At 44.2% G+C, this 22,652-nt stretch overlaps 1 protein-coding gene and 1 long non-coding RNA gene across 2 annotated transcripts in view; one reads left to right on the top strand and one right to left on the bottom strand.

Annotated features, from left to right (window-relative positions):
• The window catches only part of LOC134929377 (uncharacterized), a 105,981-nt gene extending 89,072 nt beyond the window's left edge, over positions 1–16,909 (bottom strand). Inside the window, exons 1-3 of the long non-coding RNA XR_010178521.1 lie at positions 16,825–16,909; positions 13,019–13,084; positions 10,886–11,021 (exon numbers count right to left, since the gene is read on the bottom strand). This is a non-coding gene — a long non-coding RNA (uncharacterized LOC134929377). The remainder of the gene's footprint in view (positions 1–10,885; positions 11,022–13,018; positions 13,085–16,824) is intronic.
• Positions 1–19,299, top strand: part of LOC134929376 (V-type proton ATPase subunit d 2) — a 65,955-nt gene extending 46,656 nt beyond the window's left edge. Inside the window, exons 2-8 of the mRNA XM_063925037.1 lie at positions 2,916–3,087; positions 6,463–6,641; positions 8,801–8,880; positions 13,013–13,090; positions 13,625–13,801; positions 16,877–16,954; positions 18,485–19,299. Coding sequence (XP_063781107.1) covers positions 2,916–3,087; positions 6,463–6,641; positions 8,801–8,880; positions 13,013–13,090; positions 13,625–13,801; positions 16,877–16,954; positions 18,485–18,646 — 926 coding nt within the window. The 3' untranslated portion in view covers positions 18,647–19,299. The remainder of the gene's footprint in view (positions 1–2,915; positions 3,088–6,462; positions 6,642–8,800; positions 8,881–13,012; positions 13,091–13,624; positions 13,802–16,876; positions 16,955–18,484) is intronic.
• The last annotated feature ends 3,353 nt before the right edge of the window (positions 19,300–22,652 follow it).

Genomic DNA, 22,652 nt, shown 5'->3' with positions numbered 1-22,652 from the left:
AGGAGAGTATATATCAACGGCCGTGATTCCCAGCACCAGGCAGATCCGCCTATCTTTGCCTAGCAATGATAGGCAATCCGTCACGGAATCAGGGGAAATTTAAACAGGTTAAAAATGCCCGATTTGTCGATTCCAGCCTTTTTCAGTCAGGATTGGATAATCGGATTTTTAAACATGTTTAATATTCCCGATTCCCCGATCCACGCTTCAGGGGATCAGGACATTGCAGCTGATGTATGGGGCCATTACTCTCTGATGTCCGATGGCGACTGTCAGAAAACAAATGAAATGTTTCCAGTGATAAAATGTCCTGATCAGTTGTATTTATATCCCAGTGAATACAGTACAAAGACAGTCATCAGAAACAAGTGAAGCAAACAGGGAAGTAGAGGTCAGAGTAAAGTGTTCCAAGTTCTGGAAACTATAATGAGTCAATAACTCACAGTCTTGTCATGTGCTCACTAAGTTTAGCAACAATAAAGACGTCTTTCATGACACATTCATTAACTGGAAATTATAGCGTTGCTTTCCTTACTGATTGCTTGGTTAGGGGAGATTTATCCGTGCTTGGGGAGAGATAAAGTACCAACCAATCAGCTCCTAACTGACATGTTACAGGCCGTGTTTGAAAAATAACAGAGGCTGATTGGTTTTTACTTTATCTCTCTCCAAGATTTGATAAAGTTTGCAGCTTTCTCTGCTATTGAATGTGCTTACATTAGGTACCATTTATAAATGTTTTTGTTACTGTACCAGCACTGTGGTCCTATTACACAACGTTATAGAATAGCTCATAATAGCACCTCTAGGGAGGACAATCCTAGTATTGACGAGATCCCAGGATTTTGGCCTCAAATTGCTGGGATTTCAATCCTGGGATTGGAGGCTTTGGATAAATTTGCGCATGCGCAGTAATCCCGGTCAGCGCTGAGCACCAGCAGCACCCACTCAGTCGCTGTTATGTAGGTCACGCTGCGCAGCCACACACCTACCCAGCCCTTCACGTGCTGCTGTGTGACCGTGCGAGGAGTGATGTAGGTCACTCTGCACAGCCACCCACACGACAGCTGAAGGGCTGCAGCACAGCAGTGCCCACTCTGGTGTGTAAATGACGGGAATTCCGGGGTTGACCTCCCTAAGCACCACATCAGAATTGGCGTAAATCACTGTCATAAAAATAAAGTGTATGCAAAATGATCATTCTTCACATGCAGAGTTTGAAATGTGTTCTTATCAGTCACACAAAAAAAAAAATAGAGAAATTTAGGGTGCGCTAATAATAGCAGCTGGTGAGGGGATGGTTAGTTCCCCTATATGTATGCTAAACAAAAAAGACAAAAAATTACCAGCGCTGGCTGATCAAGAAAATAAAGTAAATTTATATATACGAAAGGCTTTTTTAATATAAACACATTTATTAATAACATATATTAGTAAAATATGAAAAAAAGGGTTAAAAAAATTGCCACATAAATGCCTGTATGGAGTAATTATTATCACTATTTATGATTCCACATTACTGGCTAGGATTCACTGAGAAAGGGCTAATGTCACTGGCTAAGACCACCAATCATCGGTTGTTTGGCATAAATCCGATATTTGCAATCATGGGGTACTGCAGTAGAAATGTCCCAATTATGCATAGGAGTGACAAGTAACGCCAGTAATAGTGGTGGAGTCCAAACAGGTAAGTGGAAATAGCTCAATGCTTTTCACTGGTATGCTTAACCCAGCTTCCTCAGGACATGCTCCTGAGGAAGCTGGGCTAAGCATACCAGCAAAATTGGGACATTTCTACTGCAGTATCCACCGTTTTTGGACCATCCACTTCTCCTATCTAGGACGAGTTCATCAGCTGCTAACAAGGTGGACATTATCTGCATCTGGATCACTGATAAAAAAAAAAAAACCATGATTGCAAATATCGGATTTATGCCAAACAACCGATGATTGGTGGTCTTAGCCAGTGACATTAGCCCTTTCTGAGTGAATCCTAGCCAGTATTGTGGAATCATAACCAGTGATATTAATTACTCCATACAGGCATTTATGTGGAAAAAATTTTAACCCTTTTTTATCATATTTTACTAATATGTTATTAATAAATGTGTTTATATTAAACAAGCCTTTCATATATATAAATTTACTTTATTTTCTTGATCAGCCAGCGCTGGTAATTTTTTCTTTCTTATCAGTCACAGCAGCATATGTGGCTAGCTTGTGCCAAAGACACTCTATGGCCCCATGAATCAAGCCTTGGAGAGTGATAAATAGCACAGTGATAAAGTACCAACCAATCAGCTCCTAACTGCCACGTCAAAGGATGTGTTTGAAAAATGACAATTAGGAGCTGATTGGCTGACACTTTATCACGGTGCTATTTATCACTCTCCAAAGCTTGATAAATCTGGTCCTTACTGTATTTCCCATTTGGCCTCCATACTGCAAAGCATCTATTTTCTTTGCAACAAACACATTTGCTATAAAGTATCATTATAACTAGAAAAACCTCTCTAACCCAGACAGTAGAAGAAAACTCATTGTGTGTAAAATAATAAAATGTTTCAAGACGCACACAGAAACATAACATATGCTCGAGTGATGAAGAAGGCACCAATCAAAGTCAGCGCACCATTCGTAAGCAGCCAATCACAAGAGGATTCCTAGTGCTGGTGACCAGTTGTAAATAATATGGCTTTTTCAGGGGTATCCTGTGTGTGTTTTTTTCCACAGTCGGCATGCGTTCCATGTTGTGTGCGCGCTCTGTTCTGGGTATACTCAGAGCAAATACGCTACTCAAAATGGCGTTGTACTCAATCCGCGTCAGCCCCATATATAATGGGGCTGAGAACATAAGTTGGAAACACGGTTGCCTGACCTGATACTATGGTGATATGTATGTCTTACAATTTTAGACTTGAAGTTACATTTACAGACCACGGATTATGGAAACTTCCTGGCCAATGAAACTGGACAACTCACAGTGTCTACAATTGATGGGAAATTGAAAGAAAAACTTATGAGTGAATTTCACTACTTTAGAAACCACGCGTTTCAGCCACTCGCCACATTTCTGGACTTTATAACGTAAGTAGCAGCTTTGCTTATTGGGCCTAATTCATGTTTGTATGCAATGGCCAATGTCCACGCAAGTGAGCGATTATTTGCAGACTGTGCACGTCCAGTGATTGTGCTGCGTTTGTGTCAAAGTGCCATATGCGTAGAGCGACTGACAGGAAGGGACTTTTTGGGGGAGGTAACTGGACATTGCAGCAGAAACGCAGGCATGTCATGGCCATTTTTGGAACATGTATCTGCCGTCAGCTGCGATCATATACATACTGTAGAGCGTTGCTACTGCCACTACCAGTCGTAACCATAGGCAACCCTAACAGTTCATGTTCCTCATTCTTGCATATAGTCTGCGTATGTGTACACAGTTGTGAATAACTTTGCGACGGCTCCATGTCTCATATTTTCTGTACGGCAGCTTCCCTTACTAAGATTAGCAGTTCCAAGGCCTAAAAACATCGCCGGGAGGGGGCAACCAGCTTGGTACAACGCGGGAAGAACTTGTGTGGCATGGTGGTGGTGGTTGGGGGGGGGAACGTGACATGGAAATATGATGCCTAATAGGGGCGGTACTGGGTGGCCCCACTACACAATGTAGAGATTACTGGCACTGTGAGGAAGGGGGCGAGGTCACGATGACACAATTCAGCACAAATCGCATAATCGGACCCCCAAGACCACCCACTTTTGGAAAACAGCGGGGAGTAAGTTGGCAGCTGCGGGTGTGTGTGGGCAACCCGGGAGACTTGCCCACTCTTCCAGGAGGTGGGAGTGCCACCCGATTTCCGGGAGCCTCCTGGCCGTTCCAGGAGAGTAGGCAAGTATGAAATAAGCTTAAGTCGGTATGCATTACCATCTGATACATCTAGATCACTGCTCACCAAGGGCCTTATCCTGAGTCTGATGCCACAGTGTCTGTGGGCCTAATTCAGAGATGACTATGACTTATGTAAGGTATGTTCCTGCGCACTCTGGCTGTTGCCTTTAGTGGGATCCTACCCTAGTGTGTCACCACACACACCTGGGAAGACTTACAATAACAAACAGTGGGATAGGAACCCGCTGGTGGCGCAAACACTGTGCGGTTACCGTGATGAGTTGCCGCAATGGTCAAATGTCCATGAGAGAACGTTGGGAAAGTCCAGAAACTTCTTATAAGTGGTTCTCATATAGATCCAAGTCCATAAGGTAATATGTAAAAAACACAAGTGGTATACAGAGATTCAATTGAGATCCCAGAGTCAATGGATAATAAGGAGGTGACTTCTTCCAGGATTCCTTATTCTGTAGTGACTTTAGGGGTGTGTTTCTATCTGTAAAGGTTCACCCTGGTGATTGAGGGAAAAGGAGGCTCCTCACATGTGTGCTTACTTTAAAGTACCCCAGAAAAAACATATAAAGGTTTCTTTAAAGCCTCTGAAAGTGAAGTCTCTTCCACCCGGTACAAGTGTATCACAGATATTCTCGTGCAATCTTTATAGAAACAAATGCTCACATTCGTGCTTACTTTGAAAGGCGCCGTTCTTCCATATAACGGTTTCTTTTTCAGTAGGCCATCCTTCCGTCTTCATACACTTCCTGGCTTCGTATTAGGCTCGGTATTAAGCATAAACACGAAGGGATGTGTGAAGATTCATATAAATTTATTGTAAAATTACTTAAAAAGCCAATTTTAGTAATAAACCACAAACAGGAAACCAGTAAAACAGATGGAATACAGCACAGTACGACAGTGACATAAGATGTTAACCCGGGATATCTCACCGCTAAACTGGCTGGAAGAACTGGTAACAGTGGTGTTCCAAAATCTCACATACTCCACCAACGCGTTTCAACTAGTTAGTCTTTGTCAAGGTGCATGTGAGCTGTTCCATACCCTCTATTTATACCTGGTATGGTGAAGATATCCGCCCCTTCCTCACCAGGCACGTCAGCCGACTGATAACTCCTCTCTGCTGCGACGTCGCAGCAGAGAGGAGTTATCAGTCGGCTGACGTGCCTGGTGAGGAAGGGGCGGATATCTTCACCATACCAGGTATAAATAGAGGGTATGGAACAGCTCACATGCACCTTGACAAAGACTAACTAGTTGAAACGCGTTGGTGGAGTATGTGAGATTTTGGAACACCACTGTTACCAGTTCTTCCAGCCAGTTTAGCGGTGAGATATCCCGGGTTAACATCTTATGTCACTGTCGTACTGTGCTGTATTCCATCTGTTTTACTGGTTTCCTGTTTGTGGTTTATTGCTAAAATTGGCTTTTTAAGTAATTTTACAATAAATTTATATGAATCTTCACACATCCCTTCGTGTTTATGCTTAATACCGAGCCTAATACGAAGCCAGGAAGTGTATGAAGACGGAAGGATGGCCTACTGAAAAAGAAACCGTTATATGGAAGAACGGCGCCTTTCAAAGTAAGCACGAATGTGAGCATTTGTTTCTATAAAGATTGCACGAGAATATCCATGATACACTTGTACCGGGTGGAAGAGACTTCACTTTCAGAGGCTTTAAAGAAACCTTTATAGGTTTTTTCTGGGGTACTTTAAAGTAAGCACACATGTGAGGAGCCTCCTTTTCCCTCAATCACCAGGGTGAACCTTTACAGATAGAAACACACCCCTAAAGTCACTACAGAATAAGGAATCCTGGAAGAAGTCACCTCCTTATTATCCATTGACTCTGGGATCTCAATTGAATCTCTGTATACCACTTGTGTTTTTTACATATTACCTTATGGACTTGGATCTATATGAGAACCACTTATAAGAAGTTTCTGGACTTTCCCAACGTTCTCTCATGGACATTTGACCATTGCGGCAACTCATCACGGTAACCGCACAGTGTTTGCGCCACCAGCGGGTTCCTATCCCACTGTTTGTTATTGTAATTCAGAGATGGACGGATTTCACAGAGGAGGTGTGTTTCTGGACGCAGCTTCTGCGCGAAAATATACAAATGCAGCAGGTGGCGTCTTGTGTATACAGACGCCTCCTGCCGGCTTCTGTCATCATCTGCTCAACATCAGATCACAATGTGTGAACACTGGTCATCTAATAACACTCAGGTTACTCAGGATGGTCGCAGATACCGACCTCGGCACTCCCAGAAAACGTGGCTGCCCCGTTTTCAATAACACTGGTCACCCCCGCCACCAAATGGTTGCATCATGTTAATTATGCTGCGGATTAGGGGGCACTGCGACTATTGTCACAGACAGATATCTACATGTGCGCAGTACAAATCCTTTAGGTTACAAATTCCCTTTTATCTTGCAGTAATATACTAGGGCAGGAGAAAGGACATTATACAAAGCAATCACTGATTCATTCTGAATAGTTAATTTCACCAAGATTATTTGCTGGTTTATTTTCCATGTATTCACAGGTACAGCTACATGATTGATAACATGATTCTGCTGATAACAGGGACTTTACACCAAAGACCTATTTCTGAACTGGTTCCTAAGTGCCATCCGCTGGGCAGCTTCGAGCAGATGGAAGCAGTCAACATTGCTCAGACTCCTGCAGAACTGTTCAGTGCCATCATAGTGGACACTCCTCTAGGTAAGAAGACAGTGGAAAACCTTGTTTCGTTACTACCTTGTGAAACAAGAAATGAAGACTGAACTAGTTATCTAGGTTTTAGTATGCAATGGGCCAAACTCAGAGTTGTTCCCTATTCCGATTTTTACACAGTTGGGCGATGATTTTATTTCCGCGCATGCGTTCCGATGCCTCTGTGAAGTTGCTCACAGAGAGGATTAGGATGCAGACAGTTAGGGACTGTTTGCGGGTGGTTTGAAAACATGGGCATGTCGCACCCATTTTACCTCCGTTGACCAGTCTGAGTAGCCATAAGGTCAGAAGCCAAGTGACCTGCAACCAGTGCTGTGTCTTTGTATGCAGCTGCTTTGATTTGTTAGAAGTAGAGAGTGCCACTGTGCACTAATATGGGTCCTAATATGGGTCCTCCGGGGAAGATGCTTCATACTCTTACCAAGATGGCCACCAGTACTATTACTGCCCATGCGTGGTGCCATCTTGTTCCTGCGTATGCTGTGTCTTTGTATGCAGCTGTTTAGCTTAGCAAACATCTACCTTAACATACTGTATGTAAACATCTCTGAATTAGGCCCAGCATGAGTGACACTCCCAGGTTACAGTCTCCTCTGTGCATAAGCTAATTTGACATCCAGAAATGCTGATTTCTCTTTTACAACTCAGAAACAGGCAGTGGAGAAACTATATTTAATTTTGCGAGAAAAGAGTATTATAATGATATAAAGGTTAGGAACACGTTTACACATGTACATTTTGCCTCCTAAACATTTTTCTTCCTCTCCACACAAAAAGGCACACTTTTTCCCTGTGTAGGCTGCATCCGGGTGCAGACAGAGGGTGTGTATCAGCAGGTGTGTGAGGCGAGCCATCAAGGTGCACAGGCAGAAAATGAAGGCATTTTGTGCTGTTCCCCTGTGATGAGCTTCATACTGTATATTCCCATGAATATAAAGTGTGCAGAGAAATTCAAATGTGAGAGGGGCATGTTCAAATCCAATACTTAAATTGCGGTGTGAAAACAAAGATGTCCAGCATTTGTGGGCTACATGCATAATCCGCCAGTATTTACTCTGCATGCAAAAACAGTAAAACTATTTGTACCCCTAGAAATGCAACACGGTTTGTTCAGGTGGAAATCTACCTGCTTTCTGTGCTTTGCTCCTACTGTAATTTAGAATCAGCCCCATTGTGTATAGAAGATGTGTACTATGCTATTCTCCTCTTTCCTCAAACGAATGCTGGAGGCACTGTTGAGAGGAGGGTACTCTGGGTCACATATGGTGCTTCTGTCTGTTAACCAAGAGATTTTGGGTAGTGGGTTAATCGCCTTATTGCCTACCTCACTGGTATTACCAAGCTCCAATGCCCTTCTTTTTGCCTCTCGTCTAGCTGCATCCCTGATATGCACAAACATACTGTACACACAGCTAATCAGTCATGTCCATTTGAACCATTGCTGCCATCTCACTGCCCTCTACAATTCCATCTGAAACATATATCACCATTTATACATGTCCAGCATTCTACACAAGCGTCCTGACAAATGTGCCACTATTTGACCTCTATGGCTTACTTACAATGAGGCAATCTCCACCTCATCCTCCAGCTTATTTTTGGCCACATTGTCGTTCTCCTAAATTCTCGACTTGCCGGCAATTCTTCCTTACCCGCCACTTTTTCTTTCTTTTTTTCCTTCCCCCCTCCCTAACACTCACCCTTATCTCTCCTTTCTTCTGCACTCCCTGCCTTTCTTCTCCTCTTTCTTTTCTCTTCATCTCCTTTTCTTCTGCTTGTTTCACTCTTTTCTTCCCCGCCATGTCTTATTCTTCCTCTGTTCTTTCTTTAGAGTACAGCTGTTCTGTTTATGTTTTATTGAAAGCCTTATGATATCTCTGATATTGGTCACTGCTGACTGGAGGCTTGCCGTGTTGTGCACAGATAACTTTTTGTACATTTTTGCTTTATGTACAACATGATGCTGTAGCTGTTTAATGTTAATGAAAACACGAACCAAGATAACATGCATGTTTTAGTGACCTTTAGAGCAATAAGAATGTCTTTTGCCAAGTACGGTGAGAGCAGCTCAGAGCGGCATATAAATATCACTGCATTGTTAGCCCTCTGATATTACACAGTGATTACATGTTACTACTTCATCCTAGCTGACTTCTTCCAAGACTGCCTGTCAGAAAATGACATGGACGAGATGAATATTGAAATCATGCGCAACAAGCTCTACAAGGTAATGTCAGTCATATGCTGGACACTGATTCTATATAAAGGATAAAGATATATCCTTTCATATCTAGTGGAAATACAATTACATTAATGTGGAGAGCTATAGTATATAGCGAGTTCTACAGTATACGATTCAGTATCTGGTATTCTTATAGAATCATAACATGGGTCATTACTACTATACAGCACTCTAACCTCAAAATATTCTTATCAGAGCTCTCCTTAATGCAGGAGAGTGTCTCTGTATTGGCTATGGGGAGAGATAGGGTGCTGTTTATCGGCCATTAGCATACTCTCTTTAATTGACCTGGCTATAATGTCCAATGTTATGCACTAAAATCAATATATGTATGTATGTGTGTGTGTGTATATATATATATATATATATATATATATATATACACTAAACTTTGGGCGGGATCCCACCCGATCCCACCCGGATCCCACCCCTTATTGGATGCTTACTGGCGTGATCCCACCCCTTATTGGATGCTTACTGGCGTTTAATAACGTTACCTATTGGGGGCAAGCTCCAAAAAGTAAAATTCTTTTGGGACTCCGGTATCTGCTGCAGATCACTTTAACACATACAGGGAACCATGGGGGTAATTCCAAGTTGATCGCAGCAGAAAATGTTTTAGCAGTTGGGCAAAACCATGTGCACTGCAGGGGGGGCAGATATATAATTTGCAGAGAGAGTTAGATTTGGGTGGGTTATTTTGTGTCTGTGCAGGGTAAATACTGGCTGCTTTATTTTTACACTGCAATTTAGATTGCAGATTGAACTCACCACACCCAAATCTAACTCTCTCTGCACATGTTATATCTGCCTCCCCTGCAGTGCACATGGTTTTGCCCAATTGCTATCAAAAATCCTGCTGCGATCAACTTGGAATTACCCCCATATGTATTGCGGCAAACCTCAGAAAACCGCCACTTGACTGCATTATCTTGCTTGCTACAGTATATCCCGCCCTTTGTCAGAAAATCAGGGAATTTTAAAACGTGAGGGAAAATAATAATGCCTATGTAGGCGAGTTGTGACACATTTGCTGAAACTAGGGCAAAGTCTGTAAATAACAATATTTTTGAGCATTCAGTACTGCATAATTCTATTAGATACAATCAAAAGAAAAATAAAAAAGTGTGTTTTTATAGTGCTTATGGTATACTACTAACACTAGCTTCTGCTATCTCTTCTTGAACCACATCTGATTGCAATCTGTATGTTCTATATAGATATCCAGAATTTGTTATCTGTAATATTTACCTCTGTTAAGGTCTTGATCAATTATGCAAATGTTTATTGTACAGTAGTGTAAGATTTTATCAGCCTCGAGTCTTGTAACTGCTGTCAGTACTTGCAGTGGCGTAGCAGGGGCGCCATCACGTCGCACAGAGGGGACGGGGCACCAGCACCTGGAAGTGCAGCACTGCCTGGGGTGTTCTGAGTGCACTCAGAGCAGCTGTACAGACAGCAGGGTGTGTGCATGGAATATCCAAATACTGGGGCAGATGTATTAAACCTGGAGATGTGATAAAGAAGTGATAAGTGTAAGGTGATAACACACCAGCCAGTCAGCTCCTAACTGTCATTTTTCAAACCCGTAATGATTGGCTGGTTCATTATCACCTTCCACTTATCACTGCTTTATCACTTCTCCAGGCTCAAGACATCTGCCCCACTGTATTAACATGTAGAAGACATAAAGAAATGATAAACCAGTGATATGTGCAAGGTGAAAAATGCACCAGCCAATCAGCTCCAATATGTAAATTAACAGTTAGGATCTGATTGGCTGGTGCGTTATCACCTTGCACATATCACTGGTTGATCACTTCCTTAAGCCTTCTCCAGGCTTACTACATCTGCCCCATTGTTTGTATTTCTGGGTCTACCTGTTCCTTTCACACTTGGGTTGCAGCACCACACAGTTGCAGGACCAATAGGCTCAGTCCTAGGCCTTCATATTATGTTTTATCTATACCACTTCTCACGGAAAGCTTACCTTTGGTTTTCTGTATTATCTGAACATGGAGGTTACCAAGATGTATCTATAATTTTTGGATTATTTATTGCCATGTATGATGAGTCACGTTACTGAACATATATCTGCCATTTCATCTTGGATGTCCTCTTGCCACCTGAAATTCCATTTAAAAAAAAAAAAAGAGCTAAGAATTCCACCATCCAACACAATCCTCAACCTCGTAGCTTCGGTTTCACTCTTGCCTTAGAACTCTCCATATATGTCCAGATTTACATCTCTCTTTAATTTTCAGTATGACTGTAACCTTGCTATAACATGCAATCTTATGCAACAAAATCAATATATACTGTACTGTATATGATTTTGGATGAGATGTATCATGTATTGTATATAATATGCCATAAATCCTGCCATTACTGGCGTGTAATAACTCAGGTATGCATGACCTTATGATAAGATCTGTCTCTTGTGATGTGGGGACTTCTGGATTTATGACCCCAGAGTCCTATTGGGCATGTGCGGCCGTCTGCACTGAGGAGGGAAAGGGGGAGGATGATTGGTACTTATTACCCAAGATTGTTGGAGGGGGATGTTGTCCACCCGTGTGGCCGCCGGCGTCCCCTGTACAGCAGCGGGTAAGAGGGGACGTGAAGGCAGGGGCTTGTGCACTCACAAGGAAGTCTCTCCCCATAAAGTGCTAACTGCTGTGGGTGGGGCTAAGTGACATCTCCCTTTTTCAGTACGTGAGCCATGGTTCCTCAGTACCTTCCCCTAACCTTTTATTGCTACAATATAAATTGATTGGAGCATCTAAACCTATTTTCCTTGCAAAATGTTCCACTGTTCCATTCTGCTAGTTTTGTTACATTGGTTACCTGTATTTTACTGAATTCAACGTAAATAGAAATCCATTAACAGCATTGCAGAATACATCTCTTCACTTGTATGAAAATATCTCTCAACTCGATTATGCATAAGATGTACATCTGTCATCCAATCATTCAGGTATATTGAATTAGATGCGGAGGAAATTGCTGCCTAAAATTCCCGTGGTCGGGGGAAAGGCTATTAAATTATCTATGAAATTGTCTCTTTCCCGTCCCAAAAATCAGATTACCACGCGGAAACCCAGCGATTCCGCATAAACTATGGAATGAATGGGTTTTCCCTGTTCGCGAACCTCTGATTTTGTCGCTTTTTTCTGACTTTACCTCGCAGCTCATGAAGCTATGGAGATTCACACGATGGGTAATCCCCACTTATTGAATAGGTCCAGCGCGACAAACCCTGCAGCTAATTTAATATCCCCCATTGTCTGCTCCCATTCAATTACTAGACTTTTATCATTTTTCTAAATTCAACTCAATCTACTGACGCCAAACCAGCATTTCTGTGTGACTGGATTATACAGCTAATAGCTAATCTAATAGACAAATTGTGGCACTTAGCCTCACATTTCAAAGTTTTATTTTCCTGTAGATTGTAAGATAGCGAGCAGGGCACTCTTACCTATTTGTCTGTACATTAATACCCAGTCTTATGTTATTACAGTGTTTGCTCCCAACTGTGAGACACTGCAGAATATGTTGACATTATATATATATATATATATATATATATATATCTTGATGTGAATATATCAATAGAATGGTCAGAAAGGTTGATGAATTATCAGTTGCATCTACAAGCCAGTACACATAGGAGAGATGTGTGCTGAGCGATCTGTCACAGACCGCTCAGCACACATCTCTCCCCCCGCTCAGCACAGCGCGATGTGTGCTAAGCGAGGTGGGGGGGGGACGCTCATTTCACCCAGCGGGTGAAATGAGCGATCTGCTAGATTGTGCCTGCATGTAGGCCAATCTAGCACCGGCGTGTGCATCGCTATTGCTGGAGGGCATACACATGAGTGATCCATGCTTAAAATCTAAGCAATCTAGTCAGATTGCTTAGATTTTAAGCACGGATCTCTCCTGTGTACCCCTCTTATCAACGGATTTCTCTTATCTGTCCACAAGTGCAATTTCCAAACCAATTAATATTAAAATATGAATACTAAACAGATGTTATCTTAGAGTATGTTACAATACAACTTTATATACTGTATTTCCAGATTTTGCTTTTATGTGTGTTTTTATCTACCAGTCATACCTAGAGGCTTTCTACAACTTCTGCAAAGTCCAGGGAGGGACGACCGAAGATATCATGTGTCCGATTCTAGAGGTACAAACAAATAACTGTATTGTTGAAAATAGAACTATTTCTTTAACGGTTTTAAAAACGATTTCCGGTTTCAACCAGCGAGTTACAGTAGTTTTGAGATTAGATAATTATACTAAATCCACAATTCCTACATACATCAGAGAGAGTAACAGATCGGCCGGTCCCTGGTAATGGGTGAGGATGGGACCAATCAGGATGGCATGGCTATGCCATGATGGAACCTCTCACTAGAATCTACCAAGGCAGAAGGGGGCGTGACCTCACTATCTTGGTGATGCCACCCCTGAAAAGAGACAGCTATGTTGTGCACCCAATAGGCTCTGTCTTTCAGTGCTTGGTTGTGTCTATGTTCCCTTCTAGATGCTTCCATCAGGTGCTTCTCATAGAACAGGTGACCTGATGAAGAGCAGGAAGACTGGTGGGTGAGAGACAGAGTGCTGCCCTGCCAGGCAGATTAGAATGCTCAGGGTTTATTTATTACATAGTGAAAAGCCTACTTCAATTATGTATATAATCATTTACTCTCTTGTCTAGTTTGAGGCGGACAGACGGGCATTTATTATCACTATCAATTCATTTGGCACTGAGCTTAACAAGGAAGACAGACAGACCTTGTACCCGACTTGTGGCAAGCTCTACCCAGAGGGACTGCGACTGCTTGCCAATGCGGAGGACTATGAACAAGTGAAGAGCGCGGCGGAATACTACGCTGTAAGTACCTGCTGCACTTTCCCTATTGCACTTGTATGGGGCATGTGGACAGAGTTATAGTATTTCTTGGAATGTTGTATGTACAGTATGTCACTATCAAATACAGACAAGTTTTTTCTTTTATTCACTTACTGTAACTAAATAGATGTTGGCAGACTAAATACAAAAAATATTGTTTGAATGGAAATAGCAGCATTTCAATGCTGATGGAGTCTCTGCTACTTTACATAACGTTTAGCTCCCGTTTTATCTGAAAGGAAGTCAGCGGTTTCACATTAGATAACAGTCTCCATATGTGCTGTAGCAGTAATACTGTCTTCAAAGCAGTTTATTGCGGCAGGCGAGGCGTGCATTTGCCGCGGCTCAACGTGGCTCAGTTTGCTTCTCCCCCTCCTCCCCATCATTACTACTCCGCTCGGGGGGAGGAGTTTCGTGCAATGCGTCATTACATGAAACCCCTCCCCCGAGCGGAGTACTGATGACGGGGAGGAGGGGGAGCCACCCGGGAAGCATCAATGCGTCATTACATGAAACCCCTCCCCCGAGCGGAGTACTGATGACGGGGAGGAGGGGGAGCCACCCGGGAAGCCTGCCAGCAAGCTAGGAGGAGGGAGAGGCGCGCCTTTCTATCTCTCTCTTTCTTTCTTTGTAGAAGGGGACTCTCGCCTGCCATAATGTGTAAAATGGGGACTCTTGCCTGCCGTAGTGTGTAAAATGGGGACTCTTGCCTGCCGTAATGTGTAAAATGGGGATTTAATGTATCAAGGGCATTGCAGTGTGTGGCATAATATGGTGCAGGGGGCATTACCGTGTGGGGCTTAATATGGTAGAATTATTATTTTTTTCTGTAGTGGTCATGATCTGTTGGTGCAGGGTTAAAAACTGGGGTATAAGGTAGTCTTCCCAGATGAGACCACGCCCATTTTAATGAGGCCACGCTCATTTTAACAAGGTCACACCTTTCCGGGAGTGCAAATTCTTTATTTTTTATATTTATGGGGGGAGGGCGCATTTTTTTTATGGCAATGGGGGAGGGGGGGGGCGCATTTTTTAATCTCGCACTGTGAGCCAAATTGCCTAGAAACAGCCCTGACTGTCTTATTGAAGGTGAGTTGTCTGTCCTATTTATGGTAGCTACACATAGGGTGGTCTAGCCCCTCGGCCAAACTGTACAGGTCTGTGGCCACATCTGACAGGGGTCATGCAATCATAACATCAAACCATAAAGGGCACAGTTAAGAGTGTCAGACAATGATGGCATACATGGCTACATGTGGTCTTTGCCCAACTGGATTACCTTGCCATCTTGCCAACATCCAGGGACAGACAGGGGCTAAAAATTATCCCAGGCATTGTGTCTGTACATACCCCAAAGCCACAAACGTACACTGGAAAAGTGGCCATATATTGAGGTGTGGTCATGCATCACCGGGGTGTGCCACAAATCATAAGGGCATGGCTTTGCAGTGTGCGCGGTTCAGGTGGGACCACTCTGCACCCATATATTATACTTATCCCTCCAGAGTCCTGCGGCGGTGGCCCTGCAGTGTGGACACAAATCACTTGGCCATTATGCCAGAGTCTACTTGCAGCCGGAGAGGAGGGGACCCGCAACGGAGGTTGCACACAGGCCCCCTTCTCTCTTTAAAACTCCCGTTACAGCCCATTTAAGAATGCCACTGAGCAGTGCAGAGGAGGCAGAGCCGCTTCACCAGACCTCCAGGCGGTTCTTCCAGCCCATCAGACCTTCTGGCATTTGCCAGAATTCCCAAATAGCCAATCCGGTCATGTCAACATCTGACTGTTCAAATGTTGGGCCTGATTATGCTGCAATTTGTGGGCAGTTAGTAACAAAATTGCAATGTGTATGGGTACCATTAGCTGAGAAACGCTGGATGGTGGATATAAATTTCCGTGCAGCAATTTGGATCACACCATTCTGCAACGTCCACAGGACTTTTGCATTTCATACCTCCTATCGTTTCTGATATACAGATGGAGCCACGCTAATTGTGGCTCCGTCTGCGACTAGGTGCGCGGGCGAGGCGCAATGCCGGGAACAAATGGGAGGCTCGTGCATTGTAGACGCGCATGTGCCCCATTCACTTTGAATGGGAGCGTCTCTGTATGCTCGGTGGCGGGCCGAGGCGCAAGAACGCCTAGGCATGCTGAGCGCCCGCCTGCGGTGCAGCAGCGTGGCTCCATCTGTGAAATCAGGACAGTTGGGGGCTATTCGGAGATGGACGCAGATCTTGCCTCGGCAGTAAGATTTGCGTCCATCTACTCACATGCTGAGGGCGCCCAGCACAGGGCAAGGCCGCCAGCATGTGCATTGGCCAGCCTCCCAATGCGTTTGCATCGGGGATTCCTGCTCCTGTGAACTCTGTTGCTGTAAAATGAGCTGCCGCTTTACAGCATCACACTGCTGCACCGGCAGTCGCGGGAGCAGCAGGGAGCCCTGATGACAGGCAGCCCGCACCGGTCCCTGGATAGGTATGATATTTGTTTATTTATTTTATACTACACAGTGATCAGCTTGTGTGTCCATCGGACACGCACAGCTGATCACACTACCGGGTCCCAGCACAGCTTTCTCTGTCTAGGGAGAGAAAGCTGTGCAGAAGTACAGAATCCGCAGTCAGCCCTGTGATTATGCCAGGTGAAGCTATCCTAATTGTCACAGGGCAGACTGTGGAATTTTTTTTATTTTTTTTCCCCAGTAAATTTGGCCAGATCGCATTTCCCATTATAAGTATGGGAAATGCGATCTTGGTTACTAAAAAAAAAAGTGAGTGAAAGGGTTTGGATCAGTTTTTCAAAAAAACTGCTCTAAAGCTCTTTAATACATTCAAGTGAAAGTAAATGAATGTGAAAATGCTGTGAAAACACCCTCTCACATTATTTTAGTTAAAAAAAATGTATATTAAATCTGCCCCTTAGCACGCTGTCCTTAGAGCATACCAATCCTTCCCCTGACTGTGACATTGTATTTAATGGGAAGAACATTAACTTTAGAAACATACGGTAGAAATCCTTTTGATCTGTGGCAAATACCCTCCCTTCGGTGTCTTGCAGGAGTACAGAGCACTGTTTGAAGAGGTTGGAACTGGAACTGGAGAAAAGACATTAGAAGATAAGTTTTTTGAACATGAGGTGAGAAATACATTAACAAAACTGCAATAGCTCTTGAGGTGGCTGGTTTCTGCCTTATGTCAGTATGTGAAGCACTGGTATTTCTATAATGGGTGCAGTGTGTGTGCGGTGCACACGGGCCCCCGAGTCCAGAGGGGGCCCCCACCGCACACACTGCACCCATTTTCTGAATACTCACCCCTCCGGAGTCCCCAGCGGCCATTTTCACGGAGTTCTGTGCATGCGCAGTAGAGAAATCTCAGGGAAAATGGCCGCCGCACCATTTTCCCGGAGATCTGCTCGTGCGCAGTACAGTCTGAGCGCTTTAGTGCTCAGACTCTCAGCACTGCCGGCAGAGAGGAGGGGTCCCGAACGGAGGAGGCTGCACCCGGGCCTCCTCCTCTCTTAAAACGCCAATGATGTGAAGCCCAATAAACTGGCATTCAGGTCAGTGGGTCTGATTCTGGGAAAGGTAACAAAAAAGCAAGTAACTTTTCACATTGGCACATTGCAGGTTGGGGCACATGGTGCAGACAAATAGATACGAGAGGGGTGTGTCCAAACCATACTTACCTACTCTCCCGGAAGCTGCGGGAGGCTCCCGTTTTTTGGGGTAGCCCCCCGCACCCCCGGAAGAGTGGGCAGGTCTCCCGAATCCTGCTCGCACCCTAGTGATGCGAGCAGGATGGAGAGATAACCTCCGTCGAGTGGAGAAGGGGTTAAAATGACGCAAATCGCGTCATTTTAGCCCCGCCCCCTTCCAGCGGACCCGCGAATCGCGGCATTTCCCGTTGTGGGGGCGGGGCTTAGTGATGTCACAGTCCGCCCCCGCCCCCCGAAGACACTGGTGCGTCTCCTCTCCGGGCTTCTCCCGGAGAGGAGAAAGAAAATGTAGGTAACTATGGTCCAAAGTCAACACTAAATTGCAGTCTAAAAATATATCTGTCCGGCATTTGTGGACTACATGCAAAAGCAGCCAGTGTTTACCCTGCATGCAAAAGTAATAAATGTATTTGCACTCCTGGCATTGCAACATGGCTTGTCCAGGTGCAGAGTTACTTGCTCTTTTCTGCTTTACTCCCAACTCAGAATCAGGCGCAGTGCCCTTAATTCTATAAAGACCCATTGCATAATCCAGCACAAGTACGGAAAGTGTCAGAGACTTCTCGCCTTGATCTTACAACTGGAGTTTAATAAGGTGTTGTCAACGTGACACAATGGGCCTGATTCTGAGCCATATGCAGAAGCGCGCACAGCAGTGTCTCATGGCGGTCATCCCTCTGCGACTATATGCAAATGCCAATACAGACACCTTCCCTTGTGTATATCCATGCGGCCGAATGTGCAAGGGCTCAGATGCCCACATTTAGTGTACTGCAATACTGATTGGTGTGTGCTTATATGTCACCATCGCCGTCGGCTGTCTGGCATGCGCTGGCGCACACGCAGTTCAGACCTGATCACTGCTGTGTGAAAACGCATAGCCCGTTATGTGCATTTTTGTAAATTGCCTGATTAATATAAAAACATATCTTAACTTTTTCTCTCCAGGTGAAAATGAACGTGTTGGCGTTTAACAACCAGTTCCACTATGGCGTTTTCTACTCTTACATTAAGTTGAAGGAACAAGAATGCCGAAATGTTGTCTGGATTGCAGAATGTATTTCTCAAAGACACAGAACTAAAATTAATAATTACATCCCCATCCTGTAAACTATCATCAGTCGGGGAAAGCAGACTATTAGCCGAGCGTTCTTGTCTAATCTTTTATGTATAGAGCATTAGCATATTCTGTAGTGCTGTAGAATGGGAGCTTGCAGCGCTGTACATTGGGGGTCATTCCGAGTTGATTGCTCGCTAGCAGTTTTTAGCAGCTGTGCAAACACATAGTAGCCGCCCACGGGGGAGTGTATTTTCGCTGTGCAGGAGTGCGAACGCCTGTGCAGCAAAGCACCTGCAAACACATTTTGTGCAAAACAAGACTAGCCCTGTAGTCACTTATCATGTGCGATGATTGCTGCGATGAGTGACATGGTAATGACGTCAGATACCCGCCCAGCAAACGCCCGGCCACGCCTGCGTTTTTCCAAACACTCCCAGAAAACGATCAGTTGACACCCAGAAACGCCCTCTTCCTGTCAATCTCCTCGCGATCGGCTGTGCGACTGAAAGCATCGCTAGAACCTGTGCAAAACCACGATGCTCTTTGTACCCGTACGTCGCACGTGCGCATTGCGGTGCTTACGCATGCGCAGATTAGCCGTTTTTTTTACTGATCGATATGCAGCGAACAATGGCAGCTAGCGATCAACTCGGAATGACTCCCATTGTGTCTAACCCAGGCATGTCCAAACTGCGGCCCTCCAGCTGTTGAGAAACTACACATCCCAGCATGCCCTGACACAGCTTTAGCATTCTCTGACAGCAAAACTGTGTCAGGGCATGCTGGGATATGTAGGTTCACAACAGCTGGAGGGCCGTAGTTTGGACATGCCTGGTCTAACCTGTCCAATATTATCCAGCATGTATCAGTAAGGCTCATTACAAACCACAAAAAGTGCGCCCCAATATGCTCCTTTTCCACAAAAGCTTATCCTGATCCGCAGGTCCTCTTCCTGATTCCTGGAGCTGGAAACGTTAACCTGCACCTACATCTGCAGCTCTGTGAATGCTGAAAATCCTCCTAATATACTGCTCTGATATCTTCATATATGCCTTAATCATTAATGTGACATCAGGACTGAATTTAAACAGCGAGGGGAGGGAAGGTGATGCTGGCACCACCAGCCCTGCTAACTACCAAGAGAAACCAAGTGCTCCGCAGCAATGATGAAGCTGAGTATAAGGGACAGTCTCCCTAGTTCAGGAACGGACTGTGGCTGTAATTCGGCCCTGGCATCCCTCTTTGTATACAAAAAGGGGTGTGACCACATCTCACGGCAGCGTGTCGCAGGTCACTTTCTCTACATGCCGGCCGAGACAGTGACATGAGCTGCTCAGTTAGGCATTCGGGATGGACCTGCTCATCAGCCCTCCTGGCATTTGCCAGAGGTGCCAGTCCTGCCATAAGTGTACCTTTTTTACCCCTCCTCTGCCAGCTCATTTATATGATCCAGTCTTCCCTTTTTATCAATTTTCATGCAAAATTAGAAGCACCTCGTCCACCCTACACAAGGGTCCGTCCACCCAGCTCCTAGCATCAGGGGCCACAAATTCTTCACACCAGTCATTTTGGATCACAAATCCCTATGCTTACCTGTGAGCAAAGTTCACAAATCCCTATGCTTACCTGTGAGCAAAGTTCACAAATCCCTATGCTTACCTGTGAGCCAGGTTCACAAATCCCTATGCTTACCTGTGAGCAAGTTCACAAATCCCTATGCTTACCTGTGAGCAAGGTTCACAAATCCCTATGCTTACCTGTGAGCCAGGTTCACAAATCCCTATGCTTACCTGTGAGCCAGGTTCACAAATCCCATGCTTACCTGTGAGCAAGGTTCACAAATCCCTATGCTTACCTGTGAGCCAGGTTCACAAATCCCTATGCTTACCTGTGAGCCAGGTTCACAAATCCCATGCTTACCTGTGAGCAAGGTTCACAAATCCCTATGCTTACCTGTGAGCCATGTTCACAAATCCCTATGCTTACCTGTGAGCAAGGTTCACAAATCCCTATGCTTACCTGTGAGCCAGGTTCACAAATTTCTATGCTTACCTGTGAGCCAGGTTCACAAATCCCTATGCTTACCTGTGAGCCAGGTTCACAAATCCCTATGCTTACTTGTGAGCTAGGTTCACAAATCCCTATTCTTACATGTAAGCTAGGTTCACAAATCCCTATGCTTACCTGTGAGCAAGGTTCACAAATCCCTATGCTTACCTGTGAGCCAGGTTCACAAATCCCTATGCTTACCTGTGAGCCAGGTTCACAAATCCCATGCTTACCTGTGAGCAAGGTTCACAAATCCCTATGCTTACCTGTGAGCCATGTTCACAAATCCCTATGCTTACCTGTGAGCAAGGTTCACAAATCCCTATGCTTACCTGTGAGCCAGGTTCACAAATCCCTATGCTTACCTGTGAGCCAGGTTCACAAATCCCTATGTTTACCTGTGAGCCAGGTTCACAAATCCCTATGCTTACCTGTGAGCCAGGTTCACAAATCCCTATGCTTACCTGTGAGCCAGGTTCACAAATCCCTATGCTTACCTGTGAGCCAGGTTCACAAATCCCTATGCTTACTTGTGAGCTAGGTTCACAAATCCCTATTCTTACATGTAAGCTAGGTTCACAAATCCCTATGCTTACCTGTGAGCTAGGTTCACAAGTCCCTATGCTTACCTGTGAGCCAGGTTCACAAATCCCTATGCTTACCTGTGAGCCAGGTTCACAAATGCAAACATCACAAAATAATAATTACATTGTACTTGTTGTTACTTTGTGAATGAGCCTTAGTGACTCCCAACGAGTGTGTCAGGACTAATCTCTGTGACACATCATCAGAATGCATAGCTCACAAAAATTGTTAACAATAATTTTTTTGCATGTTACAAAAATAAGTTGATTATATGAAAATGTATTTACTGTTGACTATATTTCATATGTAAATAAAGCACATTTGTTTTAATTCACGCTGGCTCAAAATAATTATATCTATACATAACATGGTGAGTACAGAGTTCTCATGATTTTTTTTTGGGGTTTAAACAAAGTGGTGGCATGCCACTTGCACCCTGTACATAGCAGTGGAGAGTGGTGATGTTGCATGGATAATCACACTCATGGTTAATCCGGAATACATGTACAATAGTCACTGTTCGCTCTATGGAGCCAAAGCAGAAAGTTGAATCCATAGGGGAATTTCAGAAATATGTACTGCAGCCTAGCTTGGACTTGTGTACAGTAAGTAAATATTACTGGGGAGGATTAGAAAAACATATATTTTTAGCTGACCGTTTAATTTTCTCCACAGATAATCAGGGTTCTGCTGTATAGCCATGTATTAACATTACTGACAAGCAGGGCCGTAACAATGTGTGTGCGGAGGGGGCACCGCACATAGCGCTGCAGGGTAGGGGGCGCAGTTGGTGGCACTTGTCAATTATCTGTTTTAATTACTTTCACTTTGAGCTTCCCCACTTTTTTTGAAGCCCAGTATCTCCTGACCACCACTGTCTCCTACCCTGACCCCTTCTGTCGCTAATACCTATACAACATTCATGAACTCATCTTGAGATTTCTTTGTTATTCAGTCACATTGTCCTTTATTACATTTGAAGATGCTGACATACCCCGGATTTGAGCCCATTGCCTGTGGCATTGCAGTCAGACACTCTATTCATTGAGCTATCTGCCCTTACATAGAAAGCTAGAGAATTCTATTTGAAGCTTACCTTGTACTTTGTGAAAAAATGATCAGCATTGCTGCTGAGCAGATCTATTTATCGTGTGACTGCAAGAGATTGGATGTGTGGCTGCACACCATAGATCTGCTCAATTGCAATACTGTTTTTTTTTTTTTTACAAAGTACCAGTAGCTTCATATAGTGTCCATAGTATTTATGCAGGATCAGATAGCTCAATGAGTAAGGTGTTTGGTTACAGTTCAACAGGTTATAGGTCTGAATTCCGGGTATGGCAGTATATTGTAACTGAATATTAATGACAGGGCCGTAACTAGGTGTGTGCAGAAGGTGCATTGCCCACAGCGCACTTGCCC

This window comes from Pseudophryne corroboree, chromosome 5 (genome assembly GCF_028390025.1).
Source record: "Pseudophryne corroboree isolate aPseCor3 chromosome 5, aPseCor3.hap2, whole genome shotgun sequence".
NCBI lineage: Eukaryota > Metazoa > Chordata > Amphibia > Anura > Myobatrachidae > Pseudophryne > Pseudophryne corroboree.
The sequence above is the reverse complement of the archived record's forward strand: the minus strand, read 5'-3'. Positions and strand labels throughout refer to the sequence as shown.